At 35.9% G+C, this 24326-nt stretch overlaps 1 protein-coding gene across 1 annotated transcript in view; it reads right to left on the reverse strand.

Annotated features, from left to right (window-relative positions):
• Positions 1–24326, reverse strand: part of PARN (poly(A)-specific ribonuclease) — a 59810-nt gene that overhangs the window by 21133 nt on the left and 14351 nt on the right. Inside the window, exons 16-20 of the mRNA XM_010072460.1 lie at positions 22085–22195; positions 21930–21999; positions 15243–15298; positions 12032–12118; positions 4780–4854 (exon numbers count right to left, since the gene is read on the reverse strand). Of these exons, the coding sequence (XP_010070762.1) occupies positions 4780–4854; positions 12032–12118; positions 15243–15298; positions 21930–21999; positions 22085–22195 (399 nt within the window). The remainder of the gene's footprint in view (positions 1–4779; positions 4855–12031; positions 12119–15242; positions 15299–21929; positions 22000–22084; positions 22196–24326) is intronic.

Consider the following 24326-nt stretch of genomic DNA (forward strand, 5'->3'; position numbering starts at 1 on the left):
ATATTGCAAAAAGTGACAAATTAGAGCCATCTAAACCACCACTTCCACAAACTCGTTATCGGCTTTACCATGCCAGCACAGCAGTTCCACAGCGATACCAGACACAGAACACAGCCACCCGAACTCAAGAACAGCCTTCCCCCACTGAACATATACAACTTGCACATATAGACACGGCAGGCACCTAACTCCATGGTGATTATGAAACTGTTAACTAACATTTGTCTTGATTCCGCTTCTGCTTCAAGTTGAAGTTTATATTCTAACTGTAAAGAGTAATTTGATTTTACAAGAACAAACCTTTTCTACTCACTAAATCAGTCTGCCAACATGTGAGTCGCATGAATAACCAAACAGAGTGAAGATTCTTGGACATTATAAGCAGCAAAATGAGAACGTTAAGGGATTTGCTTCTTGTTTCCCAAGGCTTCTGTTCTATGTGTTTTAAGCATGCTACATTCATTTTGAAACTTAGAAGCAGCTCCAAAATTGCCTATAAAAATACTGCCCTTTCCCCTACTTATTTTTTCAGAGGGAAATAAGTGGAAGAGGGAAGAAGTCTTCTAATTCCATGCAAAGATTCGTAGGTCCTTCAGGGTAAATTGGAATTTCACAATTAAAAAATTGGAATGTGCATTCTGCCTGGCCACATACACACGACTGATTACTATGTGAAATTTGAAGAGCTACTCATTAGTTTAACTCAGTTAATCAGATTTATGCTTTTTAAAGAGAAAAGCATAGGGACCAATGTTTTATCAATCGGTTTTTTACTAAGTCTTAATGGTTACCATCCATGATATTACATAACTCAGGAACACTGTTTTACAGAGCTCTGGGAACAGATACATTTTATTACCTACATATTCAAAATAGACTTCTATGCATATTAACATGAGAAATCCAGCATATTCCCAGGGCACAGATGAACACGTTTTTAGTCCATTTAAAATACTTGAAGCCAGGAGGGTTAGAAGCAACAGAAACAGCATAGAACAGCCTATACAAAGTGCCAAATTTTAAGAGATCTGTCATGTGCTTGATGTAAAGGTTAAGCATGAGCATGAAAATTAATTATACTTAATTATCTGAAATGTGAAAGAGAGCTTGAAGAAAAAAAACCCTCTTGTCCAACCTTCCATCCCTCCCTTTTTTTAAAAATCAGGTAAAAATCAATCTCAAAAAGTAAAACTTTTCAAAGTTTTCAAAGCATCATGGAAAAAACCCTGTATTTAGGACACAAGATCATCAAAATTTCAGTACAACCCTTAGATACAGCTACACGAAACTAGTAATACAGACAAATCACATTTCAAATTCTGTTTTAACACCTATAAGGCTAAACAAAATAAAAAGGCATTGAAGAAAAATTTTTAAGAAACAAGCCAGCTTCATCAACTGGTTATTCTGAGTATGTACATCTAGGGATGATTGCAGATCAGTCTTTAAATGATCTGCTGTTCAACTCTGTATCTTCACATTAGTTCAGCCAAGTATTCAGTATTTGAATCACTGCTGCAATTGAAAAATAAAGACACCTCCCAGATCTGAACGGACTTAAAAAATAAATTGGTAGACCTACAATCAGTTAACACTCCATCCAGGTTATTACAAAACTGATCCTATTTTCATAGCTTTTCCTCACACAGTTCCCTTACTAAAAGGATGCAAAATAAGTCTGGATATTTTTACAGTGCTTAGACTCATATGATGCAAATCTGACCACCTCATCAATACAGGGAAACTTCCACACACCCTTCATGTTCTCAATCCATTTCTTTTCCATAAAAGTTTTTGTTGCACATGTGTGCTTTGTTAACTACACATATTAATACCAGCTCCAAGCCAGAAACATCTTTAAGAGGTAAGCATAAACATATGTCTGCAGCAACATCTTGCATTGTATCATATTGTTTGACAGTTCTCCAAGACTTTTTATATAGTCCAGAAGACGCAGACATATTTATATAAACAGGTTAAAAAACAGGCCACATAATTAGTTTTTCCTAGGTTCTTCACTTAAACCCAGCTCACTAAATCACAAGTACAAATGGTGACTTTTATTGCCAAAGCAGTTCATTAAAGAATTTAAGATCAGGAAATAGAATAACAGCATTGATTTTATGAAGTATTTATTACAGGAAAAAAAAAAAAAACCAAGAAGCTTAAGCGATTTTACAGTAAAAATCGCACAGCTTTTTGGTGACTGAGGTTGCTATAGTTTATCAGCTTGTGTGGCTGACTGCTTTCAGTATGCAAGATTTTACTAACCTGATTTCATAAAAATCTATGAAAGACTATAATCACCTGAGCTTTCAAACAAAAAAACTTGTTTCCCAGTACATAGGCCACTGAACAAGCCTCCCTGTTTGTCAAAGTATAAAAAAGACACACACAGAGCAGTGCCAGAAAGATTTAGTTTAAATATTCTGTAGACATTCAGTTTTTTCCACAATATGTAGCTGCTGTAACAAAAAATAAAAATTAAAAAAAACCACCACAGTGGTGGCGAATGTGTATGCCAAGCCTTCAGCCAATAGGTAAGTAACTGACGTGGCAGCAGTGGGGTTGTTACTGTAGCAGCATCTAGGAAGGCTTTCAGCTAATGAAATGGCATAAAACACATTTTTTATTGAAAACAAATAGTCTTGCAAGTCCCACTCAGAGAAACAAGCAATCAGCTTGAAAAGAGGAGGGGAAAAAATGCACAGATACCTAAACTTACAACAACCTATAGCTATTCTGTACAGTAGGGCATCTGAACTAAAAAGCAGAACACCCAACTTTGTTGCATTTCACTACAAAGACAAATCCTGTTGGAAATTGGATTCAAGACCAAAAGGTGGAACAATTCCAACCCTTTATTCCATTTTTTCACAGCCTATACCTCACACATGGAAAACAAACTCAGAATAAGATTAATCAGGTCTGAAATAAAAAGCTTCAGATGCTTCAGATAAGTTGCTACTTCACAAACATAATTTGTGATGGTATCACCACTAACTATAAAACATACAGTTTACAAATCATGAATGCTTCAGAGGTAAGAAACTAAGACAACACAGGCAAGAAGTGCTAGCAATGCTTTCCTGATTTACACAGATAGCTAAAATAGGGCCACATTTATTTTGACATTTATTCTTCATCTGGAACTTCTCATTAGAATTTATATGGTCCTTATATCTATATATAGATGAAGAAAGAATGGCTCTTGCTGCTTTGGAGCACTTGCTGTAAGGACGCTGCTGGTAAGCACTCAAAATCCTCTGCAGAGTTATGAATGTATGAGGAAGTACGATAAACACTCAAAGGATGTTAATAAGGAATTGTAGAGATGCACTGATCATGCATCCAGAACCTGAAAGCTTCTTTATCTGAGCTTCGTAAGATAGATGATGGTGAACTCAGTGGGGTTTTCTAATTTGTTTGTTTCTTTTTAGAACTTAATCATGGGAATTCTGGCAGGATAGCTGTTAAGTGCAATAATATCTCACCCACTTAATCCGAAGTGCTACGCATACTGCTGTTCTTGCTGGCTAAGCATTTGTGTAAATAGGGATGACACCACCATAACATATCCCAAATAATCATGTATAAAACAGTCCACTTCCAGACATTGTTCTCAGTAGCAAGTTTATGGGTCAGTCCTCAAATATATGACCAAAAGAACCACAGAAACCACTAAGAGCTTGAGGATCCAACTACAATCAACCAAAAATCTTTTAAGAAAAAAAAAAGGGGGCACCCAAACAAACAAAAAACCAACCCAAAAACCCCACCCCCCAAATCAAAACAACAAAACCCCCCCCAAAAAACCCAAATAAAAAACAACCCAAAAACCCCAGAGCCCAAAAAGATTGTTTTTCCTCATAACTGGAAGCAATATTTTCAGTAAATTCAGAGATATTGGTCTCTTCCTACATTTTATACTTAATTCTTGATTAATTCTCAATGATTTCTCAAGAGTGTTACTTATTCCATATTTTTCTTATGATACTTGGGTAATGTTTTGCTCTATGCTTTCAGTCACCTTCTTATACTGGAAATGGCTCTTTCTAGAGTACCCTGTGCAACTGTAAACAGTGAAATATTGCTATCTGTCCTAACTATGTGAATTAGGAATGCGGGTTCACTAGGGGTATTTATGTAGTTATGCACAAATCCCCAAACCAATCAACTTTCAAGAAAAAAGGTTAAACATGTATACTTCCATGAACCTTTTTCAAAGCTAAGCTCAAAAGTTCAAATGAAAATTAAAAAAATTAAGGTCTGGAGAGATTGCATGTTACTAATACACAAACCGTAACACACATTAGCAGTCCAGACTGTTAGGAGACTATTATTCTGTGTGTGTTCTACAATACACCTACAAAAGGCTTTCCACTGCACTTGTTCCTTGCAAACGAAAACCAAACCAAGCAGGTATATCAGCCCAAAGGATATTTGAAGGCAAAGACCATAAAAGTCTTTGATAGCTCTGCTTTGTGCAAAATAACAGTAAATGACCTCAATAAATACTGCATCAAGTGAAGAAAATAGCATTACTCTACCAACAGGTTCAGGTACTCAGAGGATCATGGTATAAAACACAAAACTCAAACAAGTTGTTTGGTCTTGTTGTCTTTGCTGCAACACATGCGCTGGTACTATAGAAGTTTAGTTCCTCCTATAGCATCTGCACCAAGTCAGTAGTTTTGCTATTACAATCACAGACCCTGTTGGCTCAGAGCATTTTACAGGAGCCACTTGAAGTCAATTCGTAAATTCGGAAACACTTACCTATTTGTACTTGTTCCGGCTGGCTCAATGATACAAATGCTGATGTATCATCAATCCATGAAACCTGAATGTTACCTAGAAAAGGCAAAAGAAATGATTATGACTATTTTTATCTTGGGCTTAGTCACAGATTTTATCTGCTGTGCAATGACATAAAAGAAGATAGTCAACTAAGAGTAACTTCACCTGAGAAGGCTTTTGTCCACTGAAAAGGTGCGCAGTGCATACACAGTTGTACATGAGCCTGGAACTGTTCAGAAAGCAGTGACTGTTAGGGCTGCATATGCATCCTGTATACCCTCAGACCCACTAGAGTAAGGACCGAAAGGAAAAAGAGACATCTAATACCTTTTTCACTCCCCGAGTATTCTGCTTCTTCATAGCTTTTTTTTTTTTAAATCTTGTAACAATTCAAGTAATCTTAGGGGGTTTTTTAGTTCTCTCTTCATGTGTTCTATGTAATTCTACAACAAAAATTGAAGCTATTTTTTTTCTGAGAAATTTCAGCTCTGTATCAAGGAACAGCTCTTTGGTTTTTAAAACCTGTCCATCCTCCAGAACTGCAGCATTTACTAAAGGCACAGCATGGACAAGCTCCCTCCAGTTAACCACTCACGGTTCCTTTACTAGTACAGACACCCAAGAGAAGAAATTCCAGTAGACCGGGGAACGGGGGCAAGGAAGATTGTTCACACAAGTGGAGAACTCCAGTTATTGCAACATTCTAAATCTTCAAACTCTGGTTTGTTTGGATCACACTATACACCATTTGCTGGATGTGCAAGGAAAACTTAGGTTGAGTAAATACGAGGACAAAAGCATAAAATCAGAGACCTCATTTGGCAGCTGTGACAATGGAACAATGACTGGAAAGAAGTTCCTCCAATCATCCAGCAGTTAGTCCATTTTCTATGTGAATGGCTCAGTGTCACATTAGCACTAAAAGAGCTCATAATCAAGCAGAGGTGGAAGAAAGGATTCTCACTCCAGACATCAAGGTCTTATTATAGTCTGAAACCCATCTACATCTCCTGTCCTCATCTAAGTGCTCTACTGTTTGTACAATTCAGATATTGAAAATTGGTGCAATTTTTTTCAGGCAGACTAGGAAATCAAGTTTATATATAATGTTACACCACTATTTACTCTTCAGACATTACAAGGTTAAAAACAATGATGCAAAATGGCTCAAAATGCATTTTATTTTCAGATGTTTAATCTGTTTAAATCTAATTTAGCCTACAAGTTACAAGGTTATGGAAGTCTCTTCTGAACTCCAGCCAAATAATAAACAGATTTTCTAATTATAAAAAATAAAACCCTAGATTTAGTTTGTATGCTATACATTTGAGCAGTCAGCTATTCAGGACTTTAAGTTATAATAATTTTGATCATTGCCAAAACCATAATTAATTCAGAATGGTTTCTGACATTTACCTATACAAAAGGGCTAAGGCTGCTATCAAGAAGAGCCTACACTGAGAAGTCAACTGTTAAAGTTTCTTTAAACACTTTGCAGGGCAAATAAATTCAATTTCTAATAATTCAGTCTTTGAAGAACATAGATCTTTGCTGCAGGGTCTTTACTGTAGGGAGAACATGCTCTTGGCAGAACACTTAAGATTACACAACACAGGAAAAGCCCAAGCTGATCTGATTGCAACTCAAAATTGCAGTGCGTTTGGTAGAACCCTGACACCGAGCTTCCTTTAAATATTAGAAATTACTGCAAATTACAATTTAGCACTGTTCCATGTGCACTGACAAGTTATTGCTCTGAATTTCTCTGAGTATCAGGTCCTTTTTTACATTACTAATTACAAAATTTTCTAAACGATCACTTGACACATCCGAGACCATACTCTTCTGTAACTCTTCAACAGGGAAGTGCTGTCCAGGTTCTGTCCCTTTCATATATATATAGTTAATTAATTCCATATCTACCCTGAACAGACCAAAAGAAAGATCAGAAAGAAAAATTCTCCTGAACATCTTGCAATTGTACCCTCAGCGTACAATATCAAGGAGGATCAGTGACGGAATAAAATATCCTGAAGGAGTTCAGCTAGTACTCAAATGGACTTCAGTGCCCATGTTTTCGCTAAGTACCAATTAAAAATATATAAATAAAAATCCAGCCTCTGGTGGCACATCATTTCAGTACCAGATACCTTTTATTGCTGCACTCTAAATGATTTTGGTATTTTAGATAGCTAAGGGTTTCAATACCTGCCAACATATGCTGCCTTTATACTCAGATTTATACATTTCAAATGTATACTTTTAAGAATAAGTCAAACATCAAATAGTGCACATGGAGCTGCAATCTGAAGAGAACTGCAACAAATGCTCTTTTGCAATTCCCCATGCTTAAAAGATACTCTTTTCAGACGGTGTCACTTTTCATTACTATTAAGAAATAAGAATTTAAGAGAGACAAGATTAATAAATTAGATCATCCAGCAACATTGCTAAGCACTCAGTAAATATTGTGCATTTCAATGGTGAAAGGGCAATAAAGACCTGAAAAGCAAACGCATCTGCACTTGAAGTACAATATTTAGCAATCAGCATAGCTGCACACCAGCTTACTGCCAGACTAATCCAAATAAGCCATGTACAGCAATGCAACAGAACACCAGCTCTAGAGAAATAAAACAGATTTCTCTCTCTACGCTGCTAGAATAGATGTGTTCTGTACTTCGAAGAACACCATTGTTAGCCTATAACCCCTTGTCTATTTGCTGCTACATACACTGTCAAACAATGTCCCTTGCTAAAAAAGGGTAAGGTCAAGTAAAGAGTCATCAAGTGAAACAAAGCATCTTCACCCAAATAGGAGCAGATGAAAATCTGCTCTGTTGCTTCTGAGATAAAGGCACAAAGTAGCATTTTTTTTCTACAAATAAATTTGAAAAGTCTCTATATATAAACAAAAACATGCAAATAACATTAAAATCCACAGAATAAAATTATGCTGATGGATTATGTCAAACAGATTTTCCTTCAGTTTTTATACCACAATGACCAAAGGTATGGAAAGGTTTCCATGTAAGAGACTAAGTAAACTAGGACTCAGCTTTCAAAAGAAAATTCTAAGGAAGATGCCTATACATGTCTATGGGGAAGATATGAGAACAGAAATTATATGAAATATGTACAAAGGGGTTTCACTATTTCATTATAAAACAACTAAGGTACATCTAATAAAATATAGAAAAGTTTTAAAACCAAAATAATTTTTCACATAACACTTAACTGCAGTTGGGAACTGCTATCAAGATGACAAGAATATATATGGGATAAAGAATGATTTTAGACTGACTTACAGAAAGCTGTGAGACTCAAACTAAAAGATGCAAGTGTGACCTCTAGCTCGTGAGCTCCTTAGTTATAGATTGCTATATGTTGTCTCTGTTCTCATACATTTAGTAAACAACTGATAGTGGCAATTAAACACTTAAGATAGGTATTAGGACTATATGAACCTTCATTTAACCAAAAATGTTTATTAATATATTCTACTTTCTTACAATAAATTAAAAAAAAAAAAAAACTAATTGACCACATTGACACCATGATAGAACTGCTAAGAGCTTCTGGACATCAATTGCATCAGACAAAAGAAATAGCTGAAGCTTTTAGTCTACGAGCAAGGGTTGAAGTGTATATTAAACACAAACAACATTTTCCTGGTGAATAATTGAGAAGGGTTAACAGAGCTTCCACCTTTCTGGCAGGAACACAGGGTACAAAGAAAGCAAGAGTAGCAGAGGGAAACATTGGCATGAGAAGGAGGAGGAAAGGCCAGAAATGCACAGCAATATAGCACTAGAATTTAACACACCCCTCCCAAACAAAATAAAATAATTAAAAAAAAAACCCAACACAAAAAAAAAAACCCCAAAACACAAAAAACCCACAGCCAATACACCCCCACAACCAAAAAAACCAACACTCGAAGCTCACATGTCTATATGAACATGAGCTCAGAAGAATACTTAATATATATATTGTGTGCTAGAAGCTTTCCTTAAACTAGGTTGCTCACCTTTGAAAGGAACGTTTTTCAAGATCTGCCTTTTTTTCTTTTTTTAAGAAAAGTTAAACAGTGAGTTTACAGAACAGCGGTTAACAGGAACAAATGTCACAGTGTATGCATTTTGTAAATGAGTCTCAAAAAAAGTATTTAAGAGTCACTTAAAAATCACCTATACAGCAGCCTGGACTACTAGAACAAGTTTTAAACACACAAAGGACTGGTTAAATTTTAAAAGTAATTTACGCATCTTCAAGATCACTGTGACTTCATGAACTCATCAGCATTCACCTCCCTCTTAAGGACGACCCTCACACTCTCACAAAATACAGTGCATAGGTTTGACTCCACTCACTTGGAAAATTTTTAGTAGTTTTTGTAATACTTTATAGTATGTGTTTTAATTAAAGCCCAGACATTCAGCCCAGTAAAAGTGAAGGCCATACACAAAAGCTGTATTCCAGCAAATACTATTTTAATACCTTCATATTTCACATCAGCATGACCTAATAAAAAATGCACAAATTTAAGAATTTAAAGAAAGTGTTTTGAGAGACTGCATAGTACTGCAAGTACTTGCACAGTGAAACTACATTCACCCATGAGACTATAAAAACATCTTGCATGAACAGGTGTCCACTTGGTATGCATGCAGTACTGAAAGACTTTGGAATCATGAACACTCCTTCTAGAGTAGCAAATGTAAAACAGTTCCAAGTCTGACACTGCAGCCCCTTCAGCTGTTTCACTGCTTTCATTAGAAGCTTCATGGAAGATTACAACACTGCTTCAATTCATACTAGGCTAAAACAAATTTTTAAAAAAATTCTATGAAGTCAGATTAATGTTGGTGTTCAATTTAACAATTTATTTCTAATCCAGGTAAAAATTTAATTTAAAAACACATGTTTAACTGGTGTAATAATTGGGATAATTCATGTCTGTCACTGCCCTATTTTTGGGGCTTTGTCAAATCACTTCACCTCGCATTGTGCTGCTCTCTGTCCAGCTACAACTGAAAAAGGATGGGTACTCCTAGAATTTTGGAAGGAATAATCTGCAGTTTGTTTTGAAATACCATAGCAATAAGGCCTAAAACAAAATATAGATTAAGTACTACCCAAACACCAGGAGTTTGTAAATCCAGGTACGAAAACACAGCTCTGGAATCTGGAACAGTGAAAGAGATGGGAATGTCAAAACTGAACGGTACGTTGAGATGTGCAAGTGTGACCCCTGGTGGTAGTGCCCTGTGCTCGCGTTGCACACCAACGCTGGAGGGGAGGAGTTGATAAAATAAGAAAAATTATATGGCTGAGTCTTCAAAAGCCTATAGAAACAACATCCAAACTGCATTGTTTCTTACCCCTGTCAGAGCAACTCTAGAAGACTCTCAGTAACTTTCTCCATTCTGGCATTCTAGATTTCCCGATCAGGAATATTAAATCCTATCAAGCGTTATGCTGCAGTACAGATGAAGAAGGCAGAAGGAACCGAGTGCATTTTACATGGGTCCAGAGACCCTGCACAGACTACCAACTCGCACCTCTAGGTGAGGAGGAGAAGAATGGTATCCTGTAAACCAGCACAGTGACCCACAGCACGCACAGGACTAACGAGACCGAGTGCACTGAGGGACTTCCATCCTTTCACTGATGTGTACATGTGGTGCTTAGGGACGCAGTTTAGCGATGGACTTGGTAGTCTTAGGTTTACGGTTGGACTGAATCTTAAAAGGTCCTTTCCAACCCAAACGATTCTATGATTTTATTCCTTTAAAACAACCGCAGTACACTGATCAAGTACTAGCTAAACAGATTTGCTTGTTTCCAAAAGGGGAAAGGTCTGCTTCATAATAGAGAGCCAACTAGTCACTTATCTGCTTAAAAACACACGTAAAAATATGTACAGGTTTTACAGTGATTATACTTCAATGGACTAAAGCAGTACTGGGACTTTAAGTATGACTGGGGGCAGAAAAAAGGGAAAACTATAGTGCCAACCAGAAAATTTATAGGAAAAGAGAAATTACAAATTCAGTCATACATGCTCTGCTTAGAGCTGCTAAGATGAATGCAACATAAAGAAAAGATTTTATTTTTTTTAAATGCAAAAGTGATACCCCCCATAAACACTTTGATAAACTTTTTTTTTTTTTAAAGCCATTTCCCATTAAAATCCTCATTACAGAATTTGAGGAAGACTAGATACATAAATGTCTATTATATGTAACATTTAATAAGCTACTTTCAGTAATGTATGTATCGTGAGCAAATAATTCTAGAAAATCATGCAAAAAATTATTTTAATAAAAGTGATAATTTTTGTTTTACAGTAAATGTTTTAAGAAATGGAAAGAAGTCACCTCTTTGCAAAACAAACAAACAAAAACAAATTAAAAATCCCTATAAAAAAAATTAAAATTCTTTCCAAACCCAAAAGATCTCTTTTGAAGCATTACCTTACCTAGCAATAAGAAACTAGAAACCAATCCGCAATAAAAATCTTGGAGAAAAACATCCAACACAGGGCTGTATGAAAGATCATTCTTGTTCTGATTTAGGGATGTAAAGAATAACCATTGCTTGCTTCTGCAAGACTTAGGTATTAAGGGGATTGTGGTCAATTAATTAGGGTCTCCATGTCCCTACATTATATACTAAGACTTAGTAGAGGAATAACAGTACTACTAGTCCCCAGTTATTAGATAGCTTTTCTGTTGTTTCTTCTGACTTGGATGGTGTTCACAATCTTGAAATTAAATTGGCTATTTTCAAGCTTGCTTGCTTGCCTAGACCCACATCATTTAGCGTCTGGCTTTAGGCAGACTGCAGGACGAACCTTATTCCTAAAACCTTCGTCTGCCTTTCACACCAATGCCCATTCCCTTTACCCACCTATATAAACTCTTACCTTCTCCCAGGAGAGGCTGTAAATAAAAGTATCACAGGTCCACAATATTCAACAAGCACCACATAAAAAGATTTCTAAAGAGCAGTTCACCAGGGCAGACACTTTCATTTTCAACGTATTATTACAAAGAAAGTCCACAAGATACCACTCAAAAATTACAAAAGGTGATTCATCATTACCTATACTAGGAGTAAAGTTGGCATCCACAGATTAAAAAATAACAAACAAAACCAGAGGCACTTGCTAATGACAAAACGTGGGGTGGGGGAAGTATGAGGAAGGATAGATTATATCACTCACCAAAGGCACTGAAAAGCTGGTAAAGGTCACTGGTCTTCCACTCTTTGGGAAAAGTAACATGAAGAACATGATCTCGTTTTGGCTGTACTGAGAAAGAAAAAAAGCATTTGTTAAAATAACAGTCACTACTGGTATCTTTAGGATATCCTAAAAAAGTTATGCAACATGGTCATTTAGCAGGTTTTTTTCCTTTTTTTTTTTTAATAAGAGTACAGGACAAGATCTACAAAGCTACATTAGGCACCAAGGAAAAAGTGCCTGCAATTCATCCCACCCCACTGTGCTGGCTGAGTATAGACATACTAAATCCTGCTAGCTCATCTCTATAAAAAATTGAAACACCATTACATGTAGCAGGAAATGCCCACAAATACAGTCCTTTGCACCCTTTGCGCCAAGTTCAAGGACAGAAGAAAAAAAAACAACAGCCTCTTCATGCTCCAGCTCTAGCTTTAAAAAAATTCTTAGCAAAAATTCAATGCTGCCACTTTTCTGTCAATAAAAAACCTACTGTGAAACAGTGTTCAATCCAGTTTTCATATCACATTAGGTACAAGCTAGAATATAAACAGTCAGACTTTTTTTTATTATTATTAAAAACCACACTAAGAAAAAAAAAGGTTTAGTTTGAGTAACTAAGTTTTGCTCCACAAAGAACATAGGTTTTCAGTTGCAAAAAAGTGAAAGACCAGAATATGACCCTGTGGTAAATTGTAACATTGCATCTAATTCTTCAGCAGAACCCATGCAGCTTAGAAAAGGGTAAATTTTTCATCTGTCTGATCATATCAACTGAATTAAAATTGATATTGGATACAGGTATGCAGGAATATAGCCTTGTCCAGATGAAACAGTATTAACTGAAGATGTTATAGCTGCCAGCCTCCAGCCACTTGGGATTTGCTTATAGGTGCTTTAATTTTTTTCCACTCAAAACAAGCTGGGTTAGCGTGAGTTTATCAGAAACTCCCTGCTAACAAACTACAGGTTTGCATGAGAACCTGAGCATCAGATTAGATGGAGACACAAGTAGCTAAAGAAAGCAATCCCTTTATGAGCACAGGGGAAGTCTTGTTCCTTAAATCTGTTACTACAAAATTTTTTAAGCACCAGAATTCTTTTTTTTTTGGCACTATACAAGCCCGACACCAAAACCCCACAAGTTGTCTCAACAAGCCAATGCAGATCAATTCATCGCTGTACAGCCTATTGAACAGCCAGCAATTCAAAGGTTTAAGTATTGCAATCCAGTACTAGAGAACTGTAAGAATTCCAGTTTCGGATGTTATAACAACCTTTTTCTATTGATTAGCAAGAAGAAACTACTCCTAACCCTCCAGTATCAGTTTATTCTTAAATTCATTTTGGCTCCTCTATTAAACTTCTATACCTTCTACGTACTCAAGTGAGAAATATTTTATTCATATTCTGCTTTGCAGTCACTTTGAGCAGCAACTTCATTCTTTTCAAAGGAGCTTTTAAATACACTGTAACAAAGGAAGATGATGAAAGTCACTTTCCCACATTCAATACTATTTGACCTAGCACATGTTACCAAACTCCATTGTTTCTGGAAAAATTGTGCACAAACTAGCTATAACACTACAGGACAAACAAACTGACAAACACAACAAAACTTACAACAGTCACGTTGCTAGCTGCACCTCACCTCTGGTTGTTGTTTTTTTTTAATACAGACTCAATTATATCTACCACGGAAGTGTGGCCTTATTCTTTGCGTGGCTTCACTTCTCTGCAAAAATGCCCCCTACAGACAACAAACAACCACATAGCTTCCTCTATATACACTAGTGTTTAAATCTCAAAATAGAAGTAGCAGTTTCTAAAGCAGCCAGCCAAACACTCTACCTTAGATGTACTTTCCATTTTGAAGCTTAGAAAGTCTCCCCGGTTCAGATTCTGCTGTAACATCTGCATCAGTCTGTTCTACAGGAGTGGCTTTCAGATAAAAGAGACAGACTTTCAGAGGCAGTCTCTTTTTTGGCAACTCTTCTTGGCAAAGTATCAAAACAATCCTGTAAGTTGGCTAGCAAGTAGCATATTTACAGCTTAGTAGTTTTGGCATTCTCTCAATGATCCAAAGTATTTATCCATTCTTCCACTCAATATCAAACAGTTGGGGAAATAAGTATGCAACATAATTAGATAACCATTCCAATAAATCCACAGAGACAGAGTTCAGTGATGTGATTACCTAACCTAATTTTTTTTAATTAAAAATTAAATACATGCCCTTACAGCATGTATTTTCCTCTCTGGTAGTTACTTCCACCTTTCTAGAACTGCATTCTGTTCCTATTAAATAGCGTCTAATAAAGGGTCATCCTCCAGTCCGAGTTTTCCGATGCATGGAGTGGAAAATCTCTTCACATAAATATTGCTTCCAGATGGGCATCATTTTTAAGACATCCATGCATCTGACTTCACAGTGTAAAATCAAGCTTTCATCTAGTCAAGGTCTAGCCTGACCTCCAGGGCTTTACATTTTCAGAAGTAAGAAATCAGAGGTAACACTCATCCAAAGTTTTCTCCCTCATAGTGTAACATCTGACAACAGTAAGGACCTTTATATTAGCAAAATCTGTTTTCATTTAAAGATATTAGCAACTTATTACAGCCCCAGGCCTGTAACCTTGAAATAACTTGAAAAGTAAAGATATTTCAAGTAATATTTTTCCATGTATGTAAACACAATCTCATGTGGCAAAAGAATTCTGATGATTCAATTTAAGTTAAGGTACCCCTGCACGCACATTGTGAAGGAAAGTAGCCAGAAGATTTTCAGAACCATTTGCTATTCACTAGTTTGCATCATGTATTCACTGCTGGGGTGAGGGGACAGGGGAAAGTGTTAAGACCCCACTTTATATGTTGTATGGTACTTAAGAATCGTGATCCAAAATAACCTTAAAGCTGCTAGCTTCAAAATATGTTACATTTAGTTACAATAGTTTCATCTGTTCTAGTCAATCCCCTTTAGAAAGCAAATTCTCTGGTTGAAGTTGAAGAACTTACGGTTTTACTATTTCATTCAAAAAAAAGAGGAGGTTTAGATCATTTGATAAGTGGCTAATAACCTAAACACAGCTGATGTCCCATGCTTTAGATATATGATACTTAATCTTTACACATCCTCCTCCAGGAAATTTCTCAGAACGGTAGTAAGTTTACAATGAAATAAGCTACTTACAGTCTGGTCCTTCCAAATTGAGATATGGTATGTCCATTACTCTCATAAGGAATAACCTGAAACAGAAGGGAAAAGCAAAATTAGCAAATTTCCGCCTCAAGACCTTTTAATAAGCTTTCCTTTTTATAGTTTTTTTAGATGTTGCTTCTGATGAAGCAGATTAATCATCCCAACCCTATCATAAGATATAGAAAAGAAACCAAGCAGACCCTTTAATTAAGTCCAATCCGTTATCTAACAATCCAGATTCAAAAAGTTACTTGGCATCTTGCTAGTAATTTTACTTACTTAACATCACAAAGAAAACCCAAACTGTTACTGCTGAAGACAATTAAAACAAGTGAGGAAATGAACATCTAGAAAGTAGCAACTCTGCGCAGTAAGAGCCAGTAATAGCACAAAAGCTGACATTCTAAATACGCATATACTTTCCCATTTTTTGAGCACTGCACCATGCTTTAGATAGAAAGGATCTTAAAACCCTAAAACTGCAAAAGCCATCACTATTACACTTCAATGGAGCTAACCAGGATGAGTCTTTTGCCCTTTAACGTGTAACTGAAGAATTTCTCAAAACATTCAAGAAACACTTTCAATAAAAGCTCATATTGAGCTCTGAAAACTATTTCCCTCTAAGACAAGGTAAGTAGCCTAAAATCCTCACATAGGTATAGATGCCACATTGCCGTTACAAAATATTTGCTGTGTATAGTGTTCACTGGAGGGCTAAAATAAATAAATTTTCTATCATCACTTCAGAAAGCTTCTAAAATGCTTATCAGATTACAGTTACAGTATTCAACTAAGTAATAACTGATATCAACAGCTGATAAAACATTTTCAGTGTGCAGACTGATCTGTAATTCCATAGAGATTCTTTCTATCATACCACATTCACTATTAGCTTTTACGAGTTTGAATATTATGTCCTTATGGTGACTTATATCACTGAAACGTCTACTGTAATGCAGCTGGTAACTTGTCTTTATTATAAATACTCAAGTGAAAGAAAAAAACCACCACTGGGGAGAAAATGGACTATATAACGGGTTCACATGTGAGCCTAGGGGTCTTCAGAGAACTGGCACCAGCTATGAAACACACTGACCCATCTAATTTCTCTTGCTAAGTCTCAGGGAAGTTATGGCATAATGCACACAGTGTCCGCCTGAGTACTGCAGAACCTAAAAAGGAATTTTATCAATCAAAATTAGAAATGTCATAATCAATTAACTCTAGAAACTTTAACAATTCCAGCACAGCACTGACTTATTAAGATATTTTACAAAGGAGACAGAGTTTCTTACAGCTTATATATAGCTTCTTATATGGCCTTAGGAACCATACTGCTATAGCCTTGGCTTCATTATAGCTATCTGCCTAAACAGGACAGGAGCGACATCTTGAGAATGAAGCTAGCTTCAGAACACAGCTTCCAGAAGGAAACAGAGAAAAACACCTTACTCTGACATATCCTTAGATATCTGGGGTAAAACTGACAGGATATGCAGTGCTATTGCTCAAAAAAGAAACAAAAAAAGCTATCCACCCAGAAAACAACAGATGGGAGAGACAGTGATCAGCCCATATGATGATTTATGAGTTTAAAGGGAAGAAGAATACAAAGAGGGAGTATTCAACACATCTTCCAAGGAAGAATAGAAGGGATGTGACTATATTCCATCTCTGGTGGAAGACATCAGGCAGGATCACACCACTGTCACAGAGCATCTAGCTGGGCAGAAAAGAACCTCCAGGTCTGGGATCTACGCTCTGCTAGTAAGTTTGGCTTCACTTGAGACTGTCAGAAGATGCTCAGTACCATTTATTACCTATAATTTGTGCTCATGTCTTCATCTGAAATAATATCACTGTTAGTAGGAGCCACAGGCTTCTTCGGACTCCAGTGCAGAAGTTAAGCATTGCCTAAACAATACGGTCTTTCAGATAGTCAGTAAAAGCAGTTTAGTCTTCACTGGATGAAGGCTGTCCATCACCCACGCAGGACAGCAAAAGTTTTAAAAAAAACAAGACAGATTTGGTTTAAGTTGTGCTACCTGAAGGGAAAGCTTTCACAGAATTCTTGGAACCAGATAATTTTTAAAGTAGTCAAATAACTAGTTTAGTTTCCTAGGTAGACATTTTCCTAAAAATAAAGATTAAGTTTACCAAAATACAACAAAAACTTCTGGCTAGAATACTAGTTAAGCTGCTCTCCCCCAGATTTTGTCACGTGGAAGAAAGCAATACAGTGGCCAATAGCAAGAACAGATTTATGCCAAAAAAAATTTATATACCTGAGATTAATTAAGATCTGTTTTTATCCTCTGAGACAAATCCTACATTTATTTTTTTGGTCAAAGAACTAATTCTTTAAACAGCACATACACACACACACACTCCCCTAAAAAGATAGTATAAATACTGATTTTAATATTAAGTGTACTTAAAGTATGTTACTGCAGTAACTGCATCTTGCAGCACTTACATCACATGGATTACAAACACTGAGTCGCAGCATAATTCACAATTAAGTATCCATAATTACGGTTATAAGATTCCTCATCTATCTGCAGAAAATTTAAACTCATAAGGTTGTTCTATATGACAACATAAAACCTACTTTATATTAAACTAGCTAAATTCGTGAAGTTGTAGCTACGACCTTGCTTTTCACTACATTAATTCACAATTATTTAAAAGCTATACTGACCAAGGTAAAAAATGTTATTTCCTACACTGTTTAGAGGCTGCAGCCAGATCACACAGTCAGAGGACAGAAGTCTATTTCTCCAAATACAACTATGTCCTAGGAACTCTCCGGTATTTTGAGTCAGCCACTTGAAGGACAGTTGTCTCTGTGGCAAGTCAAGTAAAACAAGGAGAGCAAGGCTATGATCATGCCACTTCACTGCAATGCATAAGTAGTCTCAAGTAGTCAACACTCTTCCTATGCACTGAGCTAGGATGAAAATTTTCACAGCTGTGTAGAGAAACTGATCCAGCTGAAAAAAGAAAAAGCATCTTTTTAAACCCAGATCAGTTACTAATCCAGGTCAGTAACTCGTACAGTCAGATGTGGTGGAAAGCACAAGAACAGCAATTGTCTACACTGCAATTGAAAAGCTATCAGTCAAACTGCAGAAAAAGCACACTGACATTCTTTTGCAATAATTTTACAAAGAAAATGAAATTAAAATAGAAAACCAGAAGGAGAAATTAACCGATTTGCAATACATGTCAGAGAACCTAGCTCCCTGGTGAGACATTTTTCCACAAAAACAGCACAAAACCAAGCTATCTGCACATATATCAAATTTTGTTTTCTGATATCCTCTTGTATAAAAAAAAAAATTCTAAGGGAATTTATATTTCTACAGACCATCATGCTATTCAGCTCAATAAAACACAGTGTTTTCATCACTCTACACCTCTTTCACCCCCTGCCTCCAGCTACACCAAAAGAAAAAAAAAACAACATTGAAACAACCCAAGGAGCTCTGAAATAAAGTTGCCATTACAAGTCTGGGAGGGGCTTGCTGGTGCGTGCAGGGAGGTAGGGATGAAAGAAGAGATGTTGCTCTAAACAAAACAGGTCAAAAAAATTTCAAATCAACCCCAAAGCATATAACACAAATACAGCATTCAAATTATACACATGAGAGTTTAGATATTACAATACACAAGTCCCATCATCTCAACACCTAAGTGTTCATCAGGGATTACTCACAGCAGATTGTTCACATGAACATGATTTTTCAAAGATGCTGCATATACAATAAAGCATAAAGATTACAGAAATGCATCTCTGGAATTCTTGTCTTATTGAGTTGTTTATCATATAACTTACTGCATTATGCCTAAAAGAGCCAAACAACCCTAAGGCAAAGTCCAAAGTCTGTTTTTAATCAGCTCCACTCTTACAAGTTGAAACTAGAGATTTTACCTGTGTTCATCATTAACCTACATGAACATTAAGCTATACGCTGGCCACCACTTTTGAATGGCAAGCCAGGAGGTTCCATAACTTTGCTGACATCATGAAAGAAGTCAAAATAACTGCCAAAAAAAAAAAGTATTACCTTCCTTTGAAGGCTAAGTTTGAAAAAATCAAAGCTCAATTTTTCAGTTTTAGATTTACTCCCGCTATTCAGATTAGTGAAAAGTCCATTCGAACAGAAAACATTTCCATAATCCTATCACATCAATCATGTAAAAGTTTAATCTCTAAACTGTATTTAAATATTAACACCTAGTATTCAGAGATCTTGAAATTAAGACTTTATAAGCAACCCAAAGAATCGTAGAGTGGTCTGCTGAGAACATGGCTTCTAAATAATTGCCTTATAACAAACTACACTGTTCAGCTCCTTTCAGGAAAAACTTTTGTGACAGATAGTATAACTTTCATTTGTTTAGCTTACTGTTTGCATGTTGTAGTTTGTGTTTTGCTTGAAGAACATGACTACAGCACAAAGGAAAAGGTTTCCTTGTTCTGACTGCTGCCCACAGGATCAGGTAGAACTTCTGGAGGAAGGAGGAAGATAGTTTTTTTTCTCCCCAGGAGGAAGAGAAGAAGCTCAACTAGGGAAAGCTTCTAGACCACAAACTAGAGAGAAATAAGTATAGCAGGAAGCTAGCTGGCAGCCCAGAGCATACCTGCAAAAAAGCCCCAGAAGCAACATACTTACTAGGGACCTTAAGATAACTATTTAAATTGCACAAGCCCTGGATGCTACTTACAGATGCTAAACAGACCAAGTGCTGAAAATAGTGATCAGGTCTGCAAAAGCATAGTGAACAAAGCAAAAGACTTGTTCATTCAAATATCCAACAGCTCTGATTTCTGATATGTACTTAAATATTTTTTAAATAATTAAATAAATTGAGTGGTCTTATTCTGGTTTGTTATCTTGCAGTATAGCAAAAAAAACCAACAACTTTAAAAATACAAGCCTTGGCCTGCTCACTATAAGAAAAAGGTAAGACAGTCTCATCTTCAAGCTCTGACCGAAATGAAGAGGCAGATGTTAGAATATGGCGAAGCTTCCAAGATAATGTGAAAGTAAGATGTGGCAAATTTTCCAAGTTTCCATGATTTAAAAATTATATATAGCTTTTTCTGAAACAAGAAGCTGAAATTCTGAATAATGACAGACTGGATAAACTTCCCTTTTTTCTTGTAAACAGTAATTTTCAGTTCTTGCTTTAAAAAAAAAAAAAAAAAATGCGCTGTTCTTTTCCCTAGAATTTTTTGTGACCTTTCCCTTCCTTTACAGTTAGGGAGTGTTAACTCTGAAGCCAAAATAGACAAGGCAGGCTTCCTCTCAAAACTTTGAAATGTCCCTGTTAGAGGAATATCACATTTGAAGTACACTACTTCATTAACTTGAAAAGCTTAAACTTAACCTGTTATTGTGACAGCTTTATTTTATTGTGAAAGTTTCAGTTTGTACTTGTTGCAGATATGTATCTCTAGAAAGAACTGAAAGCATTTTGGTTAACGACTGAAAAAATAACTGCCTCAGTTGGCAACTACTAGTTGGCATGTGTGTGTTTTGGTGTTACAGAAAACAACCTTGCGATAAATCCTATTTTAAAATGAAATTGCACTGATCAATTCTATCATCACCTTCACATTCAAATCAAGCGGTCACTGCAGGTCCGTGTCCAATCTAAGGAATGTACATACAGTTTATAATGTCTGCTAGAACATATGGAGTTACTGCCTCACATGTCTCAGTGTCAAGAGACTCACCTAACTGCTGTCACTAGTCATTTGGTTTCCAGACCAATGAAATCTGAAAGCCATTGATCACAATTATTCTCTTGTGTAGACCATCTGAAGCTAAAATAATTAATTTTGCCAACTCCTATATGATAGGGTTTAAAAGGATGGAATTTGTCCTGAACTTGGACAGGCAGACTAAGCACTAGCATCTTTTTAATTTCAACTCCTTTCCCTTTACATGACAAGTTATACTATCTTTAGAAGCTTCATAAGATAAAATCTACAGGTAAAATATGCAAAGAATCAAATCTGTGCATAAAGATTTCTACAATTCTCAAGTCTTACTACTTTGTTCAAGTAATTTGCATGAAGATCCAATTCAAAAACAAAATACTGATCACAGTATCATCCCATACACTACAAATCATATGTGTTTATTATGCCTTCTTAAAAATGGGTTCCCTGATAGTGTTAATACAATAGCTTTGCGTTATTTGGATTGATATTAATGTAGGGATATTTTAGTTTTTCCAGACTGTTTAGAGTACTCAGTTTGAACTATCACCAGTTTCTGACAGCGTCCTAAAACATAAAGAAGAGCTGACCAGTTTTTCATCAGCTCTACTACTCTCAAAGCTTACTCCAGAAATAATTTTTTAAATTGTAAACATATTCTCAGCACTGGCATGGACAAGATCATTAAAGCAGTCCAGGTACTCTTCTAAGCATCCTGTTACAGGTTAGCAGAAAGTAAACCATTCCCTTCAAAAGAAAAGGTATTGACTTTACAAATCCTGGCCTCTCTGCAGCATTACCAGTGTGAACCAGAAAGCCAATCAAAACTGAAGTGTAAAGAAAAATGCAGTTAGCTATTGATTCTGAGGCTAGAGATATATTCTTATGCTAGTGTTGTATTTCCACACTTCAGCAGGTCTTTTAATACAACAACTACTTACTTGTTAAAAAAAGGTTCAATGAGTTTTGATCTAGCAGACACATGGTTTTTCGGAGGACTGAGGAATGAACCTGATGAATGAAGAAGAAACTCAGTATGTAATAAGCAGCTACAGATGGCACTAGGGAGAAGGTTTAAAAAAGACTACGTAGATACCTAGGAAATTAGCCATGGAGATGAAGCACAGTCCAGTGATGTAGGCATCATATCCTGCTTCATGAAGTTGTTCGGAAGCTGTATCATAACTTGGAAACCCTTCTGCGCTTTCTGAGGAGAAAAAATAATCTATAAACACCTTATCACAGAAGTTAAGGCAGCCCTGTATGTTTACACACATGCGTATTTTGTTAGAACACAACATTAGAGTAAATTTATATGATTTTCAGCATTTCTTAAAATTCAGAAGTTCTGAAAAAAAGCACAGCTTTATTTTGTATTTTTAAATAAGAATAGGCTCCTCAGATAGAAACTCCTTCCTATTAAAAAGCTATTAATTGACAGACCTACTTAGCCAAAATGAAGTATTAATCCTAACACAATGACAGCAGGACTCCCCACACAGCATTTTTTTTTCCTGACTGTCTTGCATTTAGAACAGACACTCAGGCTAATTGAAATATCTACTATTAACCTGTTTGCTAACCATCTGATTGACCTACAGTCAGATTTTTCAAGGTATTTAAATGATGAAGATGGAACTAAGTGATTAAAGCATGTCTTTATTGACAATTTTATTGAAAATCATGTTTGGTGTTTATGCGAAGACCTTGAGAAGTACTCCTTGAATCACCTCTGAAAGTCAAAACCTTAATAGGCACTTCTCTAAGAGAAGTGTCCAAAAGTCCCTAAGTCTCAGTAACAGAGAGATAAGTGCATATCACACTTCCTTCTTTAAGATTTTCCCACTCCCAGCATCAAAGTTGTTTCACCTCTGTAGCTAGCGTCTCAACCTCTAGAAAGCTGGCTCATTTTCCTCTAGAATTTATACTGAGAAAAGGACTGGAAGAACAAAATCAACTGTTTAAAAACCCAGAATCATGAACCTTACATTAAGGTACAGGCTGAAAATTGAACCGTAGAATTCCATTTAATTTATTGCATTCTACCATAGCAAAAGAAGATAAAACAATTATGAAACATACCCAGGATTTAAAACAGCAATACAGAAATACTAGTATAACTTATAGAATGGAAATATGTAAGCAAATAAACCTCTTATATTTAGTAAAAAGAAACTTGAATCAAATTTTATATACAAAACTAGAGTAGCAAAACTTAAGGCCTTTTTTCAGATGAATTTTTTTTGCAATATTTTTTTAAAGAATAAAGCTATGCTAGCCAAGATGAAAAGGATATTTCTTAGTGGTTAACTTATATATCTATATTTTTAATAGATACACATGCAAAACAAAATATAAATGAATGGTTAACGAAAGTGTTCTAGTATTTTTAAACATGCTTTGCTTTGGATGTTCTGAACCACATTAATAATCTCCGATTAAATATTAACACTTCTGAGTCGGTTAACCATTACGGTCTCATTTTGCTCAAAAAAAAAAAAAAGGTAAAATTATTATTTTATATTCCATCAACAAAAATAGTACCTCATAGCTGCCAAATTATGTTACACCCTGAGAGGCAGCTACAGAAGATACACCACTAAAAAGTCTGCATGCAACTACCGTACACCCCACATGTATGGTATTACTTAGTTCTAGGCACTAACAGCTCCTGCTTATTGTCCAAGAAGATTGTGGGTTATCCATCTTATTATCTCTCCTGTTACTAAAGCTTAAGTGCATCTGCTCTGCACATTCAGCAACATAAAAAAAAAGTATCAGTCATCTTGGTTTTGATTAAGCACTGAGACTTCCCCTTCCAATATACTCTACTGTTCAGTATTGCCCTCCCTTTTCTAAATCAGCAGCTTACGAAAACTTCCAGAAACTTGAGATAAGCTTGGCCTTTGATTCAACACCCTTTCATTCACCTCAAAGCAAAGAGAACTCTAAAGGAACCTTAATAATTTCTAGAACACACATGACTAGTCACTACAGTGTAAGTTTTCTTAATTTTGTTTGTCCAGGTGCCTATCAGAGTGCTCTGGCTTTGATTTGAAGGACAATAATAACTAAATGAAACAGTTTTAAAATAATTTCAAGTTACTCATCAAAAACTAAGCTAGAAACCAAAATGTTATCATTAGAAGACTATGAAACTGCTGTTCACTGACCACTCCCATTCTTGTACTATCTGAAATAAAGTGGAATGATCTCTACTGTTCTATATACAACGGCACTATACAAATATTGCCAGTGTTTAAAGTCCGTTTCATCAAAACACTAAATATTAATAGGGGAATCTACATTTCAGACCAAGAACAAAAATAATCAAAACA

Source organism: Pterocles gutturalis, unplaced genomic scaffold (genome assembly GCF_000699245.1).
Source record: "Pterocles gutturalis isolate BGI_N339 unplaced genomic scaffold, ASM69924v1 scaffold18646, whole genome shotgun sequence".
Taxonomy (NCBI): domain Eukaryota; kingdom Metazoa; phylum Chordata; class Aves; order Pterocliformes; family Pteroclidae; genus Pterocles; species Pterocles gutturalis.